At 48.1% G+C, this 24,280-nt stretch overlaps 1 protein-coding gene across 1 annotated transcript; it reads left to right on the top strand.

Annotated features, from left to right (window-relative positions):
* Window positions 1-10,667: 10,667 nt before the first annotated feature.
* Window positions 10,668-22,361, top strand: NCR2 (natural cytotoxicity triggering receptor 2). The gene is made up of 5 exons (XM_072944689.1): window positions 10,668-10,871; window positions 11,011-11,352; window positions 15,184-15,310; window positions 15,415-15,525; window positions 20,967-22,361. Exons 1-5 carry the CDS (start codon window positions 10,787-10,789, stop codon window positions 21,073-21,075), a joined length of 774 nt encoding a protein of 257 aa, XP_072800790.1. The 5' UTR covers window positions 10,668-10,786; the 3' UTR covers window positions 21,076-22,361.
* Window positions 22,362-24,280: the final 1,919 nt, after the last annotated feature.

Below are 24,280 nucleotides of genomic sequence, written 5' to 3'. Positions count from 1 at the left end.
TCTCAGGTCTCTGGTTTCCTCCAGCTCAGTATGTTTCCATTGCAAGATGTGGTTCTTATACTCATGGTCCAAGGCAACATTCCCAACGTCAAAGTGCCTTTTCTTTAGAGAAAATTATGGTCATAGAAGATGGAAGTTGTCTTTTTGTAAAATAAAAATTTGGCCTTATGTCAGCATGTAAACATACTTTGTGAAATGCTGTTGATCTGAGGCATCCACATCTCTGAGAGCTGTGGTTCAAAGTCTAGAGGGACGACCTGGCCTTGAACGTACATCCTGCTGGTGGTGGGAGGAGGACCAGGACCTCTACTCTCCTCTTTAGGCCGTAGTGCGTCTGAAAGGATATCAAAGCAGTTGTTGCCTGCTGGTCCTCCCAGGCTTGGAGTCAGTACTTCAGCCATCATCACTACTGTCATCCCTCTAAACTCATGCAAAGCCTTCCCCAGTGCTCCTAACTGCTCTGCTCCGTATTTCAGTTGTGTGGAAAGTCCTCAGCACAGACCAAAGGAATGCCCATTGCTCCCAGCATGGAGGGCTGACTGCCCAGGACTTCCTGAGGCTCCCACCATCAGATTCATTCTGGAACGAGGGTCAGGAATGCCTTTAAACATGGTCATGACTGGTGTTCTCAGGGGGCATCTCTGGACGGTGGGCAAGCACCCTGAAAACACGGGCGACAGTGACAAGAGTTCTGGGAGGACAGTGCAGTGGCTGGTCACAGAAAGATAGATTTCCTCTCACTGTCTCTGCTCCTGGACCTGAGCTGAAAGATGGGGAAAGAGGCAGAATAGGAGTGAGAAATGCCAGGAAATAGGGACAGGGACAGAGGAAAGGTGCAGGCTTGTTGGGGACTGAGGGGCTCAAGGGACAGAGTCAGGGAATGGATTCATTCCACGTTCCGAACTTTCTCCTCCTCCTTTCTCCTCTGGTCATGCAGAAATAAAAGAGAGCATCGTGGCATTGCCTCCAGTTCAGTCTGGACCTCATGGTCCAAGAGCATCTCCATCCTGGAAGCCCAGGATGCATACTCGCTCCCCTCCCACGTATGTTTACTGGGAGGCCCCCACCAATGAGCCACACAGCTCCCAGGAAGGGGAAGACCTTGACCTTCTGTGCGTAAAGAACACCGTCTAACACCTGTGGTGCATTCCTCGCCCAGACCAAGGGGTCTCAGTCCGACCTCCTCTCCTCCAGGGTCTCCCTCTACTGTCACTGGTCCCATAAATCTGCCAGTCATTCCAGCTGCTGTTCCCGGTTTTCTCCCTCACCTCCCACATCCTGTTTCTGCCAAGACCAGTCAATTCCATCTTAACCCAATGCTCCTGCATCTCCTGCCACTTCCCTGCTCCCATCTCCCAGGACTCCCGTGTCAGCTCTCACCAGACCACCGCCAGAGCCTTCAGAAGCTGATCTTGCTTCACGTCTTGTCTGCTCCAGGTCTCAGACTGCTCTTCCTGGAGCACATCTCTTTGCATGACTTAGTTTTTTGAAACCATTCATGGTTTAGAGAGGTCAATAAGAAAAAGGCCAATAGCCTAATGAAAGTGCACAAAGGTCGTGAATCAGCAGGTCACAGAAAAAAGAAATGCAAATAGTCCAGCTACATTCAAAAAGACCATCACCCTTCCTTACAGTTTGTGAAAAGGTACAAACCAAAACAGCAACAAAATATAATGTGGACCCATCAGATTGACAAAAACTGAAAAGATCAGTAACATCGATCCAGCATTAGCATGAGCGTGGGCACCCTAGTGTACTGCTGATTGTGGAATCCAAGTTCAACCTCAGCGGTCCGAGTGTAACCTTGAAGAGGACAATTTTGACAGTATCGGTAGAAATGCGTGTACCCATCACCCCAGCAATTCCACCGCTAGAAATCTGCCTATAGATGTGCCACAAAATTACCACTATATGTACAAGGAAGTTGATTGTGGTGCTGTTGGTAAGATTCCTTCTAAACTTTCACAATCATTAGGGAAGTGGTCAAATAAATTTTAATAAAATACCCTGCTGCTCTTAGAAAGACTGCATGGACTCTCAGTATGTAGAAAAAGAACAATCTCCAAGATCAAGTTCCAATTAAAAAAAGGTGCAGGACTGTATTCATTACATGGAGCCTTTTGTGTAAAAAAATAACTTAAAGATGGAAATATGTGCTCTTATAAATATATAACATTTTCCAGAAGGATTCATAAAGATCAGTTAATGGTGGTTATCTTTGAGGAGAGAAACTGGGGGTGAAGGAAGGACAAGAGCGATTTTTACTTTTCATTTTGTACTTCTAAACTGCTTGCAATTTTTTGTTACTATGTGCATGTATTTTTTAATAGACTTTATTTTTAAGGTTCACAATGAAATTTGGAATAAGACACAGAGAGTTCCCTTTGCCCCCACCCCCTACATGCACAGCCTCCCTCACTGTCAATATCCCTCACCAGAGTGGTACATGCGTTACAGCCAATGAACCCACAGTGATAGTGATACATCGTTACCACCCAAAGTCCATGGTTTACATTAGAGTCCACTCTTGGTGTTGTACCCTCTGTGGGTTTGGACAAATGTGTAATGACATGCAGCTACTGTTACAGTGTCACACACAATAGTTTCACTGCTCTAAAAATCTCTAGGCTCCCTCCCTCCCCGCCTAACCCCTGGCAACCCCTGATCTTTTTTACTGTCTCTATAGTTTGACCTTTTCCAGAGTGTCTTATAGTTGGAATCATACATTATGTAGCCCTTTCAGATTGACTTCGCTTAGCCATCTGTATTTAAATTTCCTCCTTGTCTTTTCATGGCTTGATATTTCATTTCTTTTTAGTGCTGAATAATATTCCATTGTTTGGGTGCACCACAGTTTATTTATTTATTCACCTACCCAAGGACATCTTGGTTGCGTCCAAGTTTTGGCAATTATAAATAAAGCTGCTATAAGCATCCACGTGGAGGTTTTTGTACGGAAAACTGAACAGAGAGTGGGGAAAGGGACCCCTCTCTGTGCCCTTTTGGGAACAAAGGAAATTCACAGGAAACAGGGATCATCTAGGGAGCCAGGAATAAAACAGAAAACCTGTTTAAAAGACCCAAAATAGCCCTTGAAAATTTAAAAATATATATCATAGCAGAAATTTAATTTCCAAGAAAGAATTAGAAAATAAAGTTGAAAAGACCTCCCAGATAATAAGAGTAAGAGAGAAGGAGAGAGGGAGGGAGACAGAACGAGCTCAGTAGAGAAATAGGAGAGAAAACGTAAGTCAACTAGTCCACGAGGTTAGTATTTGAATAAAAGGAGTTCTAGAAAGAGAGAACAGAAATGGGGAATCACCCCTGATTTAAATGAAGAAATTCTACCATGAATTTCTAGATTGAAAAATTCACTCACTGCCCTGAACAAATGGGTGGGAACAGACACACTCTGAGCCTCACCCCTATGGCACTCTGGGGCGCTGGGAGCTCAAAGAAGACAACGTGACAGCAACAGGACACAGGTCACCACACTTATCCTAATGGCTTCAGACCGTGCAACAGGGGTGGAAGCTCAAAGGTAACAGAGCAATGCCTGCAGGATTCTGAGGACAAATGGTTTTCAACTCAAAAGATTGTGTCAGTCAAACTACCGGTGTCAAAATAAAAGAGAGGCATTTTTACATGTAAAAGATCTCAGAATGTATTTTCCACTTTGCCTTTCTCAGGTAGTTGCTGAAGGATGTGCTTCACTCATGCAAAGTAAACAAAGATACAAGAAACAGGAAAAGGAGAATGGCATGGGGGAGACGCAGGGGAGCCCCCGGATAGTGGAGAAGAGAGACCCCAAATGATGGCCATGGACCAGGTATGGAGGGCAGTGAGTTCACACTGGGGCAACAGGAGTTGCAGGAGTGAGTTTTTAGGACGTCAATCAGCAGCATCCCCAATGGGTTGGAATGTCTTAGGAGGACATTCAGACAGGTGGCCAAGAATTTGGGGCTGAATTATATCAGAACATGAAAAGTTAAAAATTTAAGAAGACAATGATTTAGATTTCAGTTAAAACCAATTATTATACAGGAAAGGAAAGAATAATGGTTGACGACATGGGAGAAAGCTGCACAAAGAGCGAGCCAAAGCTTCTTGAGTTTGCCTGGAATTCACACTAGCCACCGGGCTTCTGTCACCCAACAGATCTGAGTGAAATGACCAGCTGTCCCCGCGAGGGAATCCGGGCTCCACAGACTGCGTACACTGCACCCCAGAATACGGTCCACATTCTGTGCCCATGATGAAATTAAATTAGGGATAAGTGACCAAAATACAACTAAAAGTAAATATTTGAAAAATTAAAACCGCATTGCAAAGTCATACACAGTTAAAATTTGCAGAGGAACAGGCTGCTGGAGTGCCTTCCTCTTGCCTGGGAGCGGTGCATATCGTACAATAAGATACCTGACCCTGGAAATGTGAGCGCCTTCCCTGCAAATTCAGGAGCAAGACAGGCACACCCATTATCACCTCTTCCTGTCGGCAATGCCTTAAGGCCATAAAAAAGGAAGTCAGCCATAAGGATGCGAAGCAAGTGATAGAACTAACATTTCCAGTGATGTGATAATCTATGTAGACGTTCCAAATGTATATACAATAAATGACTAGAGATATAATAGGAGAAATTATCAAGGCACCAAATAGAAGATCAAACCCATAAAACTCAATTACATTTCTATGCACAGTGACAAACGTTAAGTTTTGTTTATCTTTAAAACAGAATTAAAGGCAGCTGTTACTGATTAACTCTATATTTGTAAACCCAGCTTGCTCGTTTGTCATTTTGTTTTTTCACTTTTTACCTCAGTGAACCGAAGTAAAATTTCAATCTCCAGTTTTAAAGAAAGGTACCTGGGTTTTTCCATATGAAAACTCTTTGGGCTGTCTTTACAAAATGAGGACACTTTAATGAGGCATAAAATTACTGAATCATAATATTTCCCCCATTCTCGAGAAGGAATAATTTGTTGTCTTCTAGCATTTAGTGCAGCAGCAGTAAACTCTGAAACCAAGATTTTTTAAATTAAGTCCTTTGGAAGTAACCCTTTCTTCCCTCCAACATTGATGCTTGTAGACTTTTTTTTCTTAGTTATCACAGAAAAAATTTTTTTTGCTAGATATGCCTACAGGTATGTGGTTGACATGACTACTATTCAGCATTATTTAGTTTATTTTTATTTCCATCTAGACGAATTTGGGAGAATCATAATTCTTAGCTCTTCTGAAATTGGGCAAGGCCATATTATTGTTTTGTCCAAAGAACTGTAAATGGAAGTGTCACTTCCTGATTATTTACCCCTCTGGCACCTGAGACCCCTCCCCACCCTCAAAGGAATGGCTCCAATTGATGGCTTAATGTGTTTGAATGTCTGAGATGAAATTTACACTTTGGATAGAGAGTTGAGAAATGAATTAGTGCTAAATACTTGGCAAATAAAACAAATGACAAATATGGCAATGACAGGGGAAAATTAAAGAATTATATTGAAAAGAAAAAATAATCACAGTACATTCATTCCATGGCTAGGCTATAAAAAATATTTACAGGGTCAGAAAATGTAAAATCTGAATATCTATCTTTTATGGACAGTTGTGATTTGACAGTACTGTGTGGGTTTAGGGACAGAGGAAGTGGGGTGGATGGAAACGTGATGTGCTAAATGATTCAATCCTCACCTTCATTAACAGGAGATTAACGGATAATATGTAAAACTGGAAAATCAACAAATGGCAGTATAAGCTTTATTTTTCCTCTCCCCAAAATACAGAGGTAAATATCAGAATAAATAGATAAAAGACTGGAAGTGGATTCCTTCAGGGTAATGGAAGCTGGGACTCAGAATGGTGGAGGAGTTTTTTGGTTTTTTGAGTCTTGTGTAATTATCTTTTTAAACAGAAAAGCAATCAGCACACACATCAAATTACTTAGAAAAATTTTTAGAATGGCTGCTTCACAAGCTAGGTGCGTCTGTTTTCCTTTTTCTGTTTTTTTAAAAAAAATATTCATTGCAGCTTTATTCACAACAGCCAAAAATTAGAAACAGCTCGAATGTCCATCAATAGTTCAATGGATGAATAAATTACTTTTTCTGCCTTTTCATTCATCACCAGATTGCCCTCCAGGAAGAGGCTATCAATTACGTCCTTCCAGCAGCTCCCCAGAATTCCCTTTTCCCGACACTTCTCCAGCACAGAAGATGATTATCATTTATTTTAATCTTCTTTGAATGAGTGGGCCAAGCGTGGGGTCTCACTTCATTTCTCATTTCATTATCAGCCATTTTGAATACATGTTTGTACATATTGTTTGTTCTTTATTCTTTAATAAGTTACTTGTCCATATCCTTAGCCCTTTTAAAAATGGCAATGTTTGCCTGATTCTTATTTATTTAAAAGAAAAAGACATTTAGGTGCCAAATCCATTAACCCCTTTGTCTGGCATATAGGATGGGAATATCTTCCCTTCATTGCCGTATACTGTTAAAACGCATGCCAATTTTGAAAATATCAAACACTACATTTTGTATATGGTATGAACTAAGGATATTCCCTTTAACTGGAAAAAGGGGAACCAAAGCTGACAGCAATGGACAGTGGTGACCTGGGTGGCCTGATGGAGAAACACGAGGCCCTGGAGGGAGGGAGAGGTGCAGGGAAGGGGAGGATGCCAGCCAGTTGGGTTTGGTCCCATTGAGGGGAGCTGGGTGGGAGGGGCAGCCTAGATGCTCAAGGAGAGTCTTGCAGGTGGCGGACCCATGATTTGGGCATGGAGTTGGAGAAGGCAGTCTGGTGGTTGGTCCTCAGCTCTGGAGAGAGAGGCGCCACCACAGCAGTGGGTCACATGCTGGGTGGCCTCTTCCAGAGACACAGGAGTGCCTTGTCCTCAGAGGCCCCGGATCTCAGTGGTCATGGAGGAGCAAGAAGAGGTGGGAGGACCCCTGGCTCAGCGGGGAGTGAGCTCCATGGGCCCTGGGGCCTTGGCCAGGCTCGGGGCAGACGACACCACTGCCCCCCACTATATTGGTACACAGCCCTGAGAAGTGAGGAGGAGGAATTCAGAACATGAAGTTCCTTCACTGACTGTTCCACACCTTCTCTTCCATCCAACCCTCTTCCCGGACCCCGGCCCCTGGCTCTTTTCAGTCCTTGAAATCTTTCCTTCCCACTGGAGTCAGTGTGGGAGGAAGCAGGGAACAGGTGGGATCTGGGGTGAGGGCAGCTGGGGAAGGGGGTGACACTCCAGAAACCCCCCTGCCCTCAGCAAAGAGCTCACCTGGGGACACCAGCAGGTGGATTTTCTTGTACAGAATGGTGCCACCTTTGGAATTCTTGATTGCACGCCAGTAGTTTCCTGAATCCAACTCTTTGAGTTCTGCCATGGAGATATTTGTGAACCCAGAGTCAGGGTCATCCCAGATCGTGTACAGAGAGTCCTGGGCCAATGTCCTGGGCTTGCAAGTGGAGACTAAGCACTTAGACTTTGATGATTTCCTCCTACACAAGATTTTGCTTTACATGAATTTCCTTCTTTGTTTGAGTACCTGCAGCTCTCGGAGAGCATCTGCCCCACCTTCCTGTGCCAAATCTCCTCCATCTTTTGTCTCTGTATCCAGGAACCTGCAGAAGTCCTCAGGTCAGGCTGAGCGCTGGGACATGCCCTCACTCTGAACCTGACCCCACGTGGCCCTCCAGCCCTAGCACCACACCTGTCCTTCCCTCCCTGTGCGCCTCCAACCTGTTCCCTCACCTGAGGCCAGCAGAACCAGCAGGACCAGCAGCAGGACCAGCAGCAGTGTGAGGCTTCCAGAGACATGGTGCCTTCTCCCTGGACTGGGGTGTGTAAAGTCAAGTATGATGTGACTGCCCAGATGCCCCAACACATCGAGGGCTAAGACTGAGAAAAGAAAGGCCTTAACTGGGTGAGTTTGAGGCCTGCAGGGCAGGTTCTGTGGGCAGTAGGGAGGGGAGGGTCCTCTGGGGGGAGTCTTCAGCTACTGAGAGCACCTCTGCCCTGCAGGGGCAGCCCTGGTACTGTGGCTGCCTTCCCGATCCACCTGCCCACCAGCCCCCCCCAAAACACATACTTCCTCTCTACTCTCCACACCCCCTTTTTCCCTACTCCTGGCTTTCCTCCTACCCTCAACACCCTACCAAAAGGACAGGTTCAAGGCTGGTTAGGGCTCAGGGGGCCCGACCAGCCCCTAAGCCCCTCTAGTCTCCAGGAGACCAGGCCTGGAGGGTGCCTGGTAGTTGAAATGATGCAGTCACACCTCACGCCCTGGCTATCTCTGCTCCTGAGAATGAGTCTCATGGTGATTTTCAGATATCATGAGTCTGGATTTGTCATGACAAGTAAGAAGCATAGTAAAGCATTCCCAGGCCACCCAACCTCCCAGATCAATTCTCCGACTTATCACCACTATTACCCACCTCAAGATGTAGGACACAATATTACACACCAAAATACTAACTACTGTATGATTTAATTGTTAAGAGTCTACTTAGTGGTTCAGTCTGTGGGCAGTAGCAGAGGCTCTATGCAGTGCTGGATACAAATTACACCTCCCTTCCGCACGGTAGTGAGCACTGACTGTGGTAGAAAAAAACATGAAACAATGTGTTCAGGCTACTAAGGATTTTGTCCACATTAGACTGGGTTGGTCGTGCCCCCAGGAAACACACTGGGAACCCCAGAATCCCCACCTATCCCCTTGGAGAACATCCGAGCCCCACGCCTCTGACAGGACTTCTGGCTGCATCCTGCCCTGACAGTGTGAGAGTGGATCCTTCCCCCACCTCCTGAGGACACTTCTGCAGGAGCCCCAAATCCCACCCATGCCTGGTCCCTCTTGCAAAACTTCAAACTGTGCCAGGGGCTGTTGTGAGCACCTGGGAGCAGGGCCAGGCTCACCTGAAGCCCAGGCTCCCCTCACTCCAGCTCCCATACCTGAAGCTCCAGGTCCTGGCTGCCAGAGGAGAGCCAGGATCCAGACGGTTCCGGCAGAGTCCTCCGCTGGGGTGCCCGAGTCCCCCATTCTCTGCGGACAGTGCTCACCCAACTCATACTGGTGAGGAGGCTGCAGTCCAGAGAAAGGGGCAGATCCCACCCTGAGAGAGCTTCCTGTTTTGGGAAGCGAGGACCCACGCTGACACAGCAGAGATCAGCTCGGAGACGACCACAGGTTGGAGGAACACAGAGACAGGGGATCATGGACAGAGTGACCTCGAGGCTGCGGAAGGTGGTGTCCCTGCCCAGTGGTTCCAGTGGCCAGACAGGGGAAAATCAGCGTGGAAAAGGGTTGCTACACACCCTGACACACGGTGACACACCTTTATGCCAGCTAGGACACCTTCCTTCCTCAGGAGGCTGCCTCTCCCATGTGGTATGTAATTAGGTTCAGAGAGGAGGCTCTGAGCTCAGCTGAGGGCCAGGACACCCCCTCCCCACCCCAGAGCTGCCTCTGCCTGTGACATGCAATCATTTCCTGTCCTGTCCACGGGTCAGACTTCAGCTGAAGGTGGCCGGAAGTTAGGGGTCTGGTCTGGTTACACCACTACCTCATCGACCCACTTTGAGCAGGTCACTGGCGTTTCTGGGCCTCAGATATGAGAAAGAAAGCAACACTACCCTCACAAACCCATTGTGGCGATTACAGGAGAGGGCCCGGGAACACACGTTGTAAACTAGCATTGTGCCGGAGGGCGATTGGCGTTGTTCCCAGCTTTCTTCTGGCTCTAAAGCTCCATCCTGCTTTCCCACCTGCGGACCCTCGGGTACTCACAGCCGATGTCCCCACTGTGTTCTCCTTTTGTCTATCTCTGCCCTTATCCTCAGTCTCTGCTCACTGCACCGAGGCAGAGTGGGGAGCAGGGAAGTAGGAGTCGAGGGGGCGGAGCAAAGCAGTGGACTTAGAATCAAGTCCCCTTGATGGATTCAAACTCCCGTGTCAATCATTGATTCTGTACACGGAGCTCCCAGCGCAGGGGTTGGACTGCAGAGCCCCCAGTGGCCACAACTGGAATTACACCTCCACATAGTGCTGGCGGATGGTCCGAATCTCTCTCTCTCTTTCTCTAATTTCTTACTCTTTGTAAATTGCATCTTTTTAAAATTAAATCTTAAAAGTGCTAACATTCGTGAAAGAAATATGTTAGGCCCTTTCACCTCTTTATGTATTAATTACACAAATGTTTCTAATATCCGCAGGTGGACAGTTACGGGTGCAGAGATGATGCCGGGTCCAGGCTCCTCTGCTCCCCTCTCTCCCCACCCACCAGGCAGGCCCAACTGATCAGCCTGGGGACCAGTGGGGCTTCTGGCTCCTGCTCAGACCCCTAAGTGCTCCTGAGCCTGTCACCCACCTTTGGCATGGCTTTCCCCGGAGAGTAAGGCAGAGCCAGGGTGCTGGGAAGAAAAGGCAGTACACAAAGAGAGGAAGAAGAGAAAGCATGGGTGCCTGACCACAGTTTCCTCCTGGCCTGCTCAGCTCCTCCCCCAGGGGCAGGTCGCAGTGGGGAAGGGGCAGCCGGGCACAGAGGAGAGGAACCGCTTTTTCATGGACTCAGGGCTGCGGCCGAGCAGGGCTGCGTCTTCCGGGTCTGGAGTCCCAGCTGCAGCTAGAGAGCCTCACTTCCTCACAGAATCTGGCCTCACAGGTCTCCCCCTCCCACACCGAGGCCAGGCCTTTCTCATTTTGCCCATCACAGAGGTGCTGGAAGAGCCAGGAGAATTGGGGCATCTTTTGTTTCCATCTCCCGGGTGCCCCCCGCCATGTCCTCTCCCTCTGGCACACTGGGCAGGCACCCTGTGGCCTGGAGAGCCCCACTCCCACTGCTGCTGCTGCTGCCATTCCCAGGTGAGGAGGGAGGGACAAGCATGGGGAGGGGAGGGTGTGACTCAGGGTCAGAGGGGGCGTCAGGCAAGTGGCTCTGTGGCCAGGGTGCTGGGGGTCAAGCACACCCTGGCATGGCCCTGACTGGCAGCCTCTTCTCCAGGCTCGTGGGCCCTCCCGGGGGCTCAGCACCTCCAAAGCGTGGCAGGGCAGACCCTCTCCGTGAGGTGCCAGTACCCACCCAAGAGCTGGCCCTACGAGAAGAAAGGCTGGTGTAAGGAGGTGTCTCCACTCAAGTGCATGAGGCTGGTCACTAGCTCCAGTCCCCACACGCTGGTTCAGGCCTCTCGGTTCTCAATCTGGGACAACCCGGATGAAGGCTTCTTCATCGTCACCATGACTGGTCTGAGGGAGGAAGACTCGGGACACTACTGGTGTCGAAACTACCACGCTTCCAGCCACTCTGTCTCCAAGTCCTTAAAGTTCTATCTGGCTGTGTCTCCAGGTGAGCCCCTTCCCCTGGGATCCCCTCACTCCCTTTTGGTGACCCCTGGTTGCCTAGTCGTAGAAGCAAGGCTGCCCATCACCAGCCCAGGAGTCCTGGGAAGGCTGTTGGGAACACAGACCTTGAGGACCTGAGTGTGTGCCCACACACGCAGACCAACATGATACCAATACATGCACCCACTTCACCCACTGTCTTCTTGATGATTTGCAAATCTCAGAGATGCTCGAACAGATCAGTGGAGCATGTTGACCAGATGGAGCCTGAATGATTGGCTACAGGGGAGCCCAAGCCAGTTGGCATCTCTGAAGAAGGTATCTGTACCTAGCACATAGGAGGTGCTGATTAAGTGTGTGTCCACTGGCCACAAAACCACCCCCCACCACCATGTTGGTATCATGTCAGTCTGTCCATTCCTTTTGGCCCAGATCAGGGCCAGTGAACTATAGTCTAAAAGCTAAGGATGTTTTTTAAATGATTGGAAAAGTTGTCAGAAAACAGAATATTTCTTGACACACAAAAATTACAGGAAATTCAAATTTTAGTGTCTGTAAATAAAAGTTTGGGGGACACAGCCACACCTGTGTGTTTATGTATTGTCCATGGCTGCTCTCATGCTACAGTAGGAAAGTCGAGTGGTTCAGACTGAGGGCCATATGGTGACAAAGCCTAGAGTCATTACTCTATGGTCTCTACAAAAATGTTTGCCCACCTCAGTCTAGATCAGAGCTTCTCAAAGTGTCTGTGATTGCAGTGGACGGAATGTTTGTGTCCCCCACAAAGTCATATGTTGAAATCTTAACCCCCAATGTGATGGTATTAGGGGGTGGGGCCTCTAGAGGTGATTAGGTCATGAGGGTGGGGGCTCTGTGAATGGAATTAGTGCCCTTATGAAAGGGCTATCCAGAGACCCCTCTCATCCTCTGTGCCATGTGAGGATATGCCCTGAAAGAGGCCTCACCAGAACTCCACCACACTGGGACGCTCATCTCCAGCTCCCAGCCTCCAGCCGGGACTGTGAGAAATAAATCTCTGTTGTTTACAAGTCACCCAGTCTGTGGTGCTTTGTTACAGCAGCCCAAGTGGACTAAGACAGATTTAAAAAACAAAAATCTCCAGTCCATCAATGACTATTTTTTTTGTAAAATACAATAAAAATTAATTACTAGGAGGGAGGGTATAGCTCAGTGGTAGAATGCATGCTTAGCATGCACGAGGTCCTGGGTTCAATCCTCAGTACTTCCATTAAAATAAATAACTAAATAAATAAACCTAATTACCCCCTCAACAAAATATAAATAAATAAATATATTTTAAATGAATTACTAGAAAAATAAAATGAGAGGAAAACAAAGTACAAACCCAAAATGCTTATTAGATCTAACTGACATAAAATTACATTTCAGTAAGTACAATCAAAGACAAACAAACAAACAAATACAATCAGAACAAACACAGGGAGGAAAAGTTCACTTGTAAAAACTGCACACCTTGTTTACTGAAAGTGTGCAGTAGGAGACTGAGATAGTGGCTTCATGTTATATCTGAAACGTTTTGTTGTTCCTCAGTCATAACTAAAAAAAAATTAGAAGTGAAATAGCAATTTTCATATTAAATGTCAATATTCACACTTTGAACAAACACCTTGTTTATCCCTATTTAAAGATTTTAATGTGACAAATGAACATTCTTCTTGCTTATTAACTTACCTAATTTGAGTAATATTAATGACATGATAACTTTTAGGGGAAAATATATAAAGAAATTGTTTTGAGGCTTTGTTTTAATAGCATTCAGAGTTGAAAACTGGTTTCACAGAGGTAAGTTGACGGAAATACAAAAAAGGAATTTTACAGCAATTTCAACAAGCTCAATATTTTTATTTTTAACTTTCATAAAAGGAAGCAAGTGATGCTGTATTTTCAAAATGCATCTTCAATCCTTCACCAGGAGCTAGTTCCAAAATTTTATCTTACAAAATTATAGTTAGATTATGTTTTAATTAATTTAAATCTTGTATCTTTTGACAGAAATTAAAATTCAAAACATTCTATCAAATTGCTGAGGTTTTTTGAGTACTTTTGCAGGTACGCAATATCAAAATCACCACCTATTTTGTTGATAATTGTTACTAAACTAAGAACATTTCATAACAATGTATAGAAAATAGACTTTTAAGCTTCTAACTTTTGTTTTTGTCCTGAGATTTTACTTGCCATTGGGAAACATGTTGCATTCTTTCCTTACATAAATATATTAACATTAAAGCTACAATATAAGCAAGTCTGACTGTGCAGTCCACATCTTTAAAAAGTCAGTATATATGATCAGTTTCCATTTTATCACATAATAAAGAGAATGACCTCCATTTCAAAACATTCATCTTCATGTAATTCAGTTTTGACCACGGTTGGTAAGCACGCTGTGTCAGCTCTGCTGATATTATAAGGTTTTGGGTTAGAGTTACAAACTACAGTGGTAACCACAGTTGGTCATAGTTACCAGCTAACCTTAAGGTATCACAGACCCTCTGTGTTACTGGCACACAGACAGCTCCAGATGCGACTCTCCGAGCCAGTTTAATGACACCCAAACTGGTCTACACCCTGTTTGATAGACAAGTTTTCTAATCACATGCTTAGACCTTGAGGCAATATCAAACTAATGTAAAAGTTTCCAATTCTTTACTCTTAATTTCTATATTTACCCTGTTGCAGGTGGTTATAGTTTGTGGGCCGGCACCAGCCCACAGATGACACCCTCAGTAGCTCAGGGCTAGAATCTTCCCTGAGTGTCCGGGACCTCCTCCAGGGGCGCATGGGTTGCTCCAGGTCATCCTTTGGAGCAGACTCAGAGACAGCGGGTGACTGCATGGGACAGGATCCTGTCCATGTGTCCATCAGCCTGGCCATCTCTCTGGGGAAGATCTCCCAGGGTGTCCCAGCTTCAGGCACCCCCTCCTCCAGCCCTTTCCCAGCCCTTGTCAACCCCCCTGCGCTTTGGGAGAGACTGCTCCTCTCCTGGAGCCTGGGTGGGTGTGGAGACCTCAAGTGGGACATGGAGAGCACCCTTCCTGTCACAGCCTTGGGGCCCAAACAACTTCTTTCCCTCCTGGGCCTGCCCCCCTCCCCAGCAGCCATTGTCCTCTCTCTCTCCTTAACAGCCCCCCTTGCTTCTCCAGAGAGGACCTCCCCCAGGTCTCCACGTGGGGCTCTGAGCACAGGTAGGCCTGGGGTCATCCTGGGAAGGCAGAGTCTTGGGGGTGGTGGGCAGGTAGCTCACAAAGCCTCGGGATCAAGAAGGGGCCTTGTAAAAGGCATGTACCCAGACCGGCCTGCAAGGGTTGGGGGCGGACAGCCAGGCTCTGCTGCAAAAGCAGGAGGGACAGGGATGTGAAAGCAGCTCTTAAAATTCCCCATGAGGGGCCCCCTTCCCCTCACAGCCCCGGGAGTGTTGAGAAAGAACATGGATGTCAGAGATGAGACAGCTTGAAGGCGGGGACTGTTTCCTCACTTGAGGAGGCCCATCCAGAGAGGCAGGAATGCTCTGAGGGAGGCCAGGCCTCCTGACTCCCGCTCCAGTGCTCCTCCAGGACCAGGGATACCTCCACAGGCACCGGATACAGCCTGGGCCACAAGTGTGTCTAGTCTTGAGCCAGGAAACTTCACAGCCCGGTCCCCACTGCCCCAGATTGATTTTCTTTGGGGCTAGTGGGCTTCTGTTCCCAGTCCAGCCCAGTTTTCTATTCCAGCTTTCTGGTCAACACAACAGGAGGGCAGTCCCTCCCCCACCACCCTCGACTAACCAAGGTCCTTTCTCTTCCCCTGGCAGCCTCTGCCTCCATGCAGGCCACCCGGGCTCCCCACGACCTGGTCTCTCAGACTGAGAGCTGTGTGTCCTCCACGGGAGCAGCCAGAGAGGCCCCCAGGGCTTCCACCACCATCACAGCCCTTTCACAGTGAGTTCGGGTTCAGGGTGGGCCCCTCTTCCCTACAGGTCTGGCTCAGACAGAAGTGCCGCCCTAGTCCCATCCTCTCCCCTTTTTGCTCCTCTGTCCTCCAGGCAACAAAACTCCACCCTCTGGTCCAGCCCTGCAGCCTCCAGGGCCCTGGTCCCCGTGCTCTGTGGGTTACTTGTGGCCAAGAGCCTGGTGCTGTCAGCCCTTCTTGTCCAGTGAGTAGACTTGGGGGGAAATGGAGCAGGGAACAGCTTCTGTCCCTGGATAGAGGGTTGGAGAGGGAATCAACCAGAGAACAGAGATGGAGGAAAAGTGGTCATCGATGGGGCTCTCCAGATTAAACCCTCGCTGTCCGTATCAGGCCCACCTTGTCTTTCAGCTGCAAACTTTCAAGTGTCTTGTCCACACTTCTTGGTCTCTGTTTTCTCCTTTCCCTCCCCTCTCCTTTTCTTCTCTTTTCCTTCCTTCCTTCCTTCCTTTTTCTTTTCTTCCTTCCTTTCTTCCTTCCTCCTCTTCCTCCTCCTCTTCTCCCCCCTCCCCACCCCCACCCCATTCACCCCTCCATAAGTAACTGACCTGTACAACCAGAAGTCCCTCCCAACATCCGCCCTTCCAGGAATGCCAACCCAAAGCCATCAGCCTCATCCTCTGTCCTGAAGGAGAGAGGCTGTGCCCATGAGGAAAGAGTCATAAGCTCTGGGGGGAAGGGAACCCACAAGGGAAGATGGAGGCGGGGTTGGGTGAAAGCTGTGAGGACAGCACAAAGGTGAAGACGACCTGAAACAGGATCAGGTCAGGAAGGAGCAAGCTGGCTGGAGGAGGGACAGGCATGGGGAGAGGGGAATAAAGTCAAAAAAGGGATTCAAGTGACTTCATATGTTCCCTCCCTCTTCTCACATCTCAGGGCATTAAGGAATCCCTGTGTGTGATGCAGAGGCAGGTCTCTGATGCTTCTGACTCTGCTCAGATCCCAGGGCCCGGGGTGCTTTCTGCTGAGCCTCAGGACCCAAGAAGGATGGCCGGTCTCCCCCAAGGCCCCAGGAGCTCCTCCCTCACCTCTGCCCTCTGAATTCCCTACAGTGAGCAAAGCCTCCAAAACTTGATCCAATGCCCCTGGTTGCACCCCTTGCTCCAGAGCTGAGGATTTCCCAGCCCTGGCCTCCTCCAAGGTCCAGGCCCACTATGTCTCAGATGCCTTAGTCTGCATCTGGACCAGCACCATCCAGTTCTGGGAGCCAAAGCCCAGGGGAGCATCCTTCCACTAAACTGGAGCCACCACTGCTGATGACGGCTCCTCCTCCTCCCCCTCCTCCTGTCTGGAGCCCCATGGCTCAGCCAGGCCTCCATATCACCCCAACATCTCTCTCTGTCTCTCCCCGCCCTTATTCAGCCACACGCTACAAGGCTTCTCCGTTCTGCATTTGTCTGTTGCTTCTGCCTCTTCTTCCGCCTTTCCAGACCCCACCACGTCAGCCCTGGACCTGGACCCCTCTGTCAGTCACCTAACTGCTGTCCTGCCTTTGGTTTCCACATCCTAGATTGCATCATACATCCCTCTCGGCAACACCTCTGTGCGTCTTCACTGTGTGGGAATTGAAGACCAGAGTCAGTCTCAGGGCCCCATGCTCTGCCACAGTAGCCACCCCTTGCCTCCATATCACTGTGCTTCCCCCACGCTGTCCCTCGAACCACCACCAGGATGGCTGCGGGTTCTGGAGCGAGGTGGGCCCTCCCTTCTTCTGCACAAGCTGGCAGGGGCTCCTCAACACGTCCCCCCCCCAGAGCCCGCCCTGGCCTTCCCCCAGGCCGTGTCCCCCGCAGGACAGTTTTCTCTCTCTGACGCGTGATCCCGATTTGGGACCTTCCGAACTGAACCTCTAACTTAATCATCTTTTTTTCTCCTGTTCTTCATCTTTTATTCTTTACTCCTATTTTCTGGGAAAGTTCCTCATGGTTCCATTCCAATTCTCCTACTCAAATGTTTACAATCTGTGCTATCATGTTTTAAAATTTCTAAATGGTCCATTTGTTCTCTGAATGTACCTTTTTATAGCACACCTGTTTATCTGGGAGTGCCACATCTCCTCTGGCAATATTAAACTTTTAACATCTTGAAGTTTTTTTTTTTAAGCCTTCTGTGTTTTCTGTTTCCTCCAAGTGCCTTTTTGTATCTTTTGTGTTCTCCCTTCATTGGCCTCTGTCTTCCCTCAGAACTTTCTGGAAACTTCTGCTACTTCTCAGCAACCCATCCATATTAAGAGCTTGGATGCTCAGTGTGTTACAGTGCTTCATGGACTAGACTGAATATATCCACTCAACATAAGTATGTTAAAATCCTAATCCCCGAGCTGACGGCGTCAGGAGGGAGCGCCTTTGGCGAGTGATGAGGTCATAAGGGTGGAGACCTCATCAATAGGATGGTGCTCTTATAAAAGAGACCCTACACTTTAGATTCATAAAAGAGACCCTGCGCAGCACCCTTGCCCCTCTGCCATGCAGGACACCGCGTGTAGATGGCCCTCTTTGGACCAGGAAGCCCTGACCAGACACAGGCTCTCCGGGTGCCTTGATCCCGGACTCCCTGGCCTCCAGAACCAGGAGAAATGAATGTTTGTTGTTTAAGCCTCCCCGTCTCTGGTACTTCCGTTATAGCTGCCCAAACGGACTATGACAAGCAAGGTTTCTTTTTTTCTCTCTTTGACAGCTCAGTTTCTCCAAAAAGAACTCTTTAACTCTTGCCCTGGATGGGGAGAAGCTCAGATGCCAGGGCTCTAGGCATTGACTGTAGCAAAGCGAAGGGGCCTCACCGCCTGTTTCACCGCCTCAGCCCCCACGCCCCCCGCCCCACTGTAGCATCCTCTCCCCCTCAGTCGTGTCTGGTGTCCTGAGCGGAACGTCTCTGAGATTCACACTCATCAGAGACTAACCTCAAGTTCTCTGCAGGGAGGTGAATGAGAGGAAAGAGAGAGGATGTGGGCAGCTGGCCCCTCTCAGTCTCACGGGAGGCAGAGGACCTGGGAGTCCAGTGGCTTCTTCTGCAGACTTTCAACTTCTTCTCAGGTTTCCTAGCCCTCACTCCTACTCCACCTTCTGAGATACCCCTTTGTGAGGCTCTCCGGGGTTCTAAGGTTAAAATGCTTGCTTGTTATTTCTCACACCCCTAGCTGGTTTCTCTGGTCCATTAAGTCATCCAGTTGTTACCCAGCTTCGAAACATTGATGGCGCGCTCTCTTTTACGCTTGAGGGTGGACTTAGCCAATTTTGACCCATTTACTGCTATTCCTTTCACACAGTTCCCATGCCTTCTTAGGAGTCAAGAGGGACCCCAGGTTTCCATCAAACAACCCCTCCCACCACGCACAACCCAGAGCAGAGTGAGTGAGACCCCAGATCTCCACTTGCTCCTGTGAAAGCTCCTGGCTCCCCCTCCCTCCTCCCTCTTCGCACAGCCAGCACTGAGACCCCTGCACCAGCCTCTTCACATCTTTACTCTCTCTCCAGTCATGACAAGTTGCCCAGGGCTCCTTGGTCTTCCCTTGCCATCCAGAATCACATCTCAATAAGGCCTTATAAATTCAATTAGCCCCATTCCCCACTCTTCCCCAAATCCATCAGTCTTCTCACTCTGCCCTCTGAAGTCATTGGCACAAGCCCTTAGATCCTTAACTTCTCTGAACAGTCGTCTCCCCTGGGAACATGCACTCTGTAGTCCTCGCACACACAGGCTCTCTGCTCCTGTGGCCTCCGGCCTCTAGGCCTGAAGACAGGGCTGGGTCCTCTTTGCTCTTCATTGCCGCTTCCTATCTTCCCGTCCTCCCTACACCAGCCCTCGGCCTGACTTCCCAACACCAGGCTGTACCGTAGCCCACCCATCACCGCCACAGATCCTATACAATCAGGAGCATTCCTCCTCCTTCTGTGTTGGTCTTCACCCCGGGCTCACTGTCACTCACACTGTTCCTGCCATAATCCCTAGTGAACTTGGGCCATGCAGACCCATACACTCTCCTTCCAAATCCCTGCCTCTCTGTTCCTTGACCGCCTCTCCCGCCGTGGTCTTGTCCTCTTCCCTGCCTCGGGCACCTGAGATAGCTCATCTCTGAGATACCCACATTCCCAACCACCATCTGTCTCTCCAGCTCAGTCCTATTCATCTGATCATAGTATCCCTTCCACACTCTGGGATCCAGGCTCCATGAGTCCTGCCACCCTATACCTTCCATCCCCATGGACCCACGAACCACCCTTATAATCATTCTTTGGCACACAGTGTCAATTTCTCTGTCTCTCTCCCTGTTCACTGAACTCCAAGCAAAACTCCAACCCTGGTTGAATCCAGCATCCCACTTACTCTGTCCTGCGTCCTGTCCCAAAGCTGAACGTGGCTGGAAAAACCAATCTATTATGCTGAAACCTCTCACTGTGAACCATGGTCTCCATGCTAGACCTCTATTTGCCATCATCCTCTGGACCCTCAAATGCCAATGCTCCCTCCTCTTCTCATGCTCAGCTACTGCCTTTTCCTCCTCCCTCCCTGAAAACAAAGAGACCCAGAGAAAGGAGTGTCCATTCGGCCCAGCCACACCTGTCCATCATCAGACCTCTGCATCCCCATGCTCATCTCCCATTCCCATCTCAGCCTGACTTCTCCACTTCAGCCCCAAATCCTGTCTTCTCTCCTCAACACAAGAAAATTACCCAGAGGTTCTCTCCTCTCTCCTGCATTGTCTTTTCCCCTCTCCCATGTGTCATAACAATCAGAATGCAGTGACACGTTCAAAACCTTCTCTTCACCCCACGTCACCTCCAGCTACTGCTCCACATTCTACTGCCCATTTCAGCCAACCCCTCCCCCGAAAGGATGAGCTCACTCTCAGCCTCCAGTGTTTCTCCTTGTGTTCACGCTTGAACCCACTCCAGTTTGTTTATACCACTCCCTGAAACATCTTGTCACAGACCCCAACGACTTCCACCTTGCTAAACCCAGTGGCCAATAATCAAGCATCAGATTGGAAAGATGAGCAGCATTGGATATGACTCATTGCTCCTTTTTTTCACTGAAGTATATTCGGGCTACAATGTTATATTAATTGTTGGTGTACATATATAAATATATATTCCTTTTCATATTCTTTTCCATTATAGATAATTACAGGATATTGAATATAGCTCCCTGTGCTATACAGTAGGAACTTGCTGTCTATCTAATTTATATACAGTAGTTAGTATCTGCAAATCCCAAACTCCCAGTTTATCCCTCCTCCCTCCTTTTCCCCGTGGTAATCGTAAGTTTGTTTTCTGTTTGTGAGTCTGTTTCTGTTTTGTAAATAAGTTAATTTGTGTCATTTTTTTGGTTCCACATATAAGTGATATCATATGGTATTTTTCCTTCTCTTTCTGGCTTACTTCACTCAGTATAATGATCGCCAGATCCATCCATGTTGCTGCAAATGGCATTATTTTATTCTTTTTTATAGCTGAGTAGTCCACTCTTTTCTTCTGGAAATGTTTTCTTCCTTTAGCTTCCAGTTAAGAAAAATAAAGAAGAAAAGAAAAGAGAAAAAAGTCATGGTTTTCCTCCTAACTCATTTGCATAATAAGTTGCCCCAAAACTGAGTAGCTTAAAACAACAAATGACTTATTTACTGTCTCACAGATTGCTCTGGGGGAGTCTGGAATTTGGGAACATCTTGACTGGGTGCTCCTGGTTCAGAAGCTCTCATGTGGCTGCAGTCAGGATGTCAGCAAGCGCTCCAGTCATCTGACGATGCCTGAAGGACCACTTCCAAGGTGGCCCACCCATGTGGCAGCTGAAACAAGAACTCAGCTCCTTGCCATGACCTGGAGGGACTGATCCAAGAGAGAGTGAAGAGGAAGCCACAGTGTCTTTTTAAACCTAGTCTCTGAGGTCACATACCATTCCTTCTGCCATATTCTGTTCATTAAAAGCTGGCCACTGGGCCCAGCCCACCCTCAAAGGGAGGGGGATTAGCCTCCGTCTGCTGGAGGAAGGCGTATCAGTGAACTCGCGGCTCTGCTCTAAAGCTCCCGCAGCAGCGCTCCAGCCACAGATTAGTTCCACTTCTCCGACATGCAAAACATGCTCATCCTCTTGAAAGGTCTCCAAAAGTTTCATCCCATTACGGCATCCGTGTGAAGTCCAGGAAATGGTCCTCTGAGTCCGGCCCAAGTGCAGACGAGGCTGCCGGGTGTAGGGCTGGATTTACAGCTCCTCAAGCCCCGTTGGCAGTGTGGCGACCGTGAGCTAGAGAGACCAGTTATCAGACACACACCCAAGAGACAAACGGTGCTACAGGCGTGGGATGAGCACGTAGACGTTCCTGGTCAAAAAAGCGGGGAGCAGGAGGCAAAGGGAGTCAGGGATCCATAGGGAACCTAAACTTCAGCTGGGCAAATGCTGGAAATCCCTGGGTTAGGACTCTGTCCTACTCCTACCTGGGAGTGACTCCCCATGGCCCGAGGCCCCCCTGGGCTCTTGATTCTGCCCCAGTCCTCCTCCGCCTGCCCAGGTTCATACCCTCATAGTTTTCTCAGCCTGCTGCCTGTCCCTCTTCAGGGGATACCAAGGCCTTTCTAAACTGTGTACGCCCTCATTCCTTTCAGGCCAAGCTGGCAGGGTTTTGTGAATGTCATTCTTCAAAAAAAAAAAAAAAGTGTGGGTCTCCTGTGAATCTTACTGGGATTCATTCAATTAGACAAAAGCCACACCCACAAATCTCTTCAAGATAAGCTCTCTTCTGTACCTTGGGCTTCTGCTGCTAAAACTGAGTATCTTTTTTTCCCTCTCTCTCTCTCTTTTTAATTGATGTGTAGTTGATGTATAATATTATATGTTACAGGTGTACAATACAGTGATTCGCAATTCTTAAAGGTTATACTCCACTTATAGTTATTATAAAATATTCGCTATATCCCCTGTGTTGTACAATATATTCCTGTAGCTTATTTTATACATAATAGTTTGTACCTCTTAATCCCTTACCCCTATATTGCCCCTCCCCCTTCCCTCTCCCCACTAGTAACCACTCATTTGCTCTCTGTATCTGTGAGTCTGTTTCTTTTTTGTTATATTCACTAAATTGTTGTATTTTTCAGATTCCACATATAAATGGTATCATACAGCATTTCACTCTCTGTCTGACTTATTTCATTTAGCATAATACCCTCCGAGTCCAACCATATTGTTGCAAATGATAAAATTTCATTCTTTTTTATGGCTGAGGAGTATTCCATTTTATATATACACATACATATTTCATCTTCTTTACCTGTTCATCTGTTGACGGGCAGTTAGGTTGCTTCCGTATCTTGGCAATTGTAAATAACCCTGCTATGAACATTGGGGTACATGTATCTTTTTGAATTAGTCTTTTCACTTTTACTGTATACATACCCAGGAGTGGAATTGCTGGCCCAGTTATGGTGGTTCTATTTTTAGTTTTTTGAGAAACCTCCGTACTGTCTTTAAGCCTCTTGGAAGACCTCATGTTTGATTGAAGGAATCTATGAGGCATATGCCCTCAGACTCATTAGAGGGTCTTCGGTCTGAGGCACTATCTTTGATCTTTCTGAGGTCTTCACGAAGGATTTTACGGACACACCCTTGGTTTCATCTTTAGACCATTATTTTCCTGAGAGTGCTCTGTATTTGATTTTAGCATCATTTACTGTCTGGAGAGGCTGAGAATTTTCAAAGCCGTCAAGTCCCAGCTCCTTCCTGTTTAATAACCCTGCCTGCCTGTGGTTTCCCTCTCCCCTCTCACATTTTATAATAAGCCGCAAGGAGAAACCAGGCGGCACCCTCAGCGCTTTGCCTGGAGATCTCAGCTACCCTACCCAGTTCATTAGCTACATTTTCCACTTTCCACGTTACTGCAGGTGGCAGTGCTGCCAGACTTTCGGCCACTCTGTAACAAAGATCTCTTTCCTTCTCACCTACTGGCTAAGAGAACCTGGAGACTGTTCTTAAGGTCTCTACCCACCCCCCCATCTCCTCATTGGGAAAAAACTGATAATATTCACGTTACCAAGCTGTTTGGATTACTAAGTAGGAAGTATATTCATAAAGCATCAGACAGATGGAGGACACAGAACGAATGTGGAGCTTTAGAGGGAGTGAGACATATAGTAGAAAGAGGACTCAGCTGTGACACAGCAGTGGCAACTCAGAGCTGATCTCCACTGGAGGGACAGATGGTAACGTGTGGGCAGAGGGTGAACTTACAGCCCTATGGGAAGTCGGCTCCCCTTCTCTGTGGACGGCAGAGGGGAACACAGGAAAGAGTCAGAGTGAGGAACCTGACCATCCTGGGCCCAAAGCACATGCACCCTCACTGACAGCCCTTTCTGACCGGCAGTGGCCAGGAACAGGCTTCCTCCTTGTCAGGAGGCCGTGGCCACCCACCTGGTGTATCACGGGATGGGGACAAGGTTGCCCCTGCGTCTGTGTATGATTCTGCGGCCACTCCTGACCCCCTTCTGGCTGCCTGTCCTGACTGCAGAGGGAACGCAGTGGAAAACCCTGACGGAACTCAGAAGCCTTGGACACCAGTAAGGCCACCTGCCATTGTCAGCAGATCACCTGCAGGGGGATGAATATTATCACCACACTGTTGTGAGAATTAAGATAAACAACGCAAATGAACAAGCCTTGTAAATTTTAAAACTGTGTGAATATATAATGTTCCCTACATTTCCTTCAGGCTCTAAAACTCTGCCCTGCTAGCCCATCTTTGGTCTCTAGGGATCACCTTCCTACTTTGCCCTCCATTTTCCCCATTGTCTGATCCTTAGTTTTCTCCTTGGCCGACTGGAAGCCAGGAAGCCCCTTGGGTGCTGTTAGAAGCAGAGAAGGTCTCTACACATAAGCCCAGTGTGTAGAGGGGCCCAGGATGAGCAAGGCTTGGAACCAAGACCCGGATTAGTTTGCTCAGCTCAGCCCTGTGTGGG

Source organism: Vicugna pacos, chromosome 20 (genome assembly GCF_048564905.1).
Source record: "Vicugna pacos chromosome 20, VicPac4, whole genome shotgun sequence".
In the NCBI taxonomy this organism is placed as follows: Eukaryota; Metazoa; Chordata; class Mammalia; order Artiodactyla; family Camelidae; genus Vicugna; species Vicugna pacos.
The sequence above is the reverse complement of the archived record's forward strand: the minus strand, read 5'-3'. Positions and strand labels throughout refer to the sequence as shown.

Coding starts and splice junctions, on each gene's coding strand:
- NCR2 (XM_072944689.1), top strand. CDS start 10,787: ATGTCCTCTCCCTCTGGCACACTGGGCAGGCACCCTGTGGCCTGGAGA. Junction 11,353..15,183: donor CTATCTGGCTGTGTCTCCAG/GTGAGCCCCTTC, acceptor TTCCCCTGGCAG/CCTCTGCCTCCATGCAGGCC. Junction 15,526..20,966: donor CTGTCAGCCCTTCTTGTCCA/GTGAGTAGACTT, acceptor ACTGTCTCACAG/ATTGCTCTGGGGGAGTCTGG.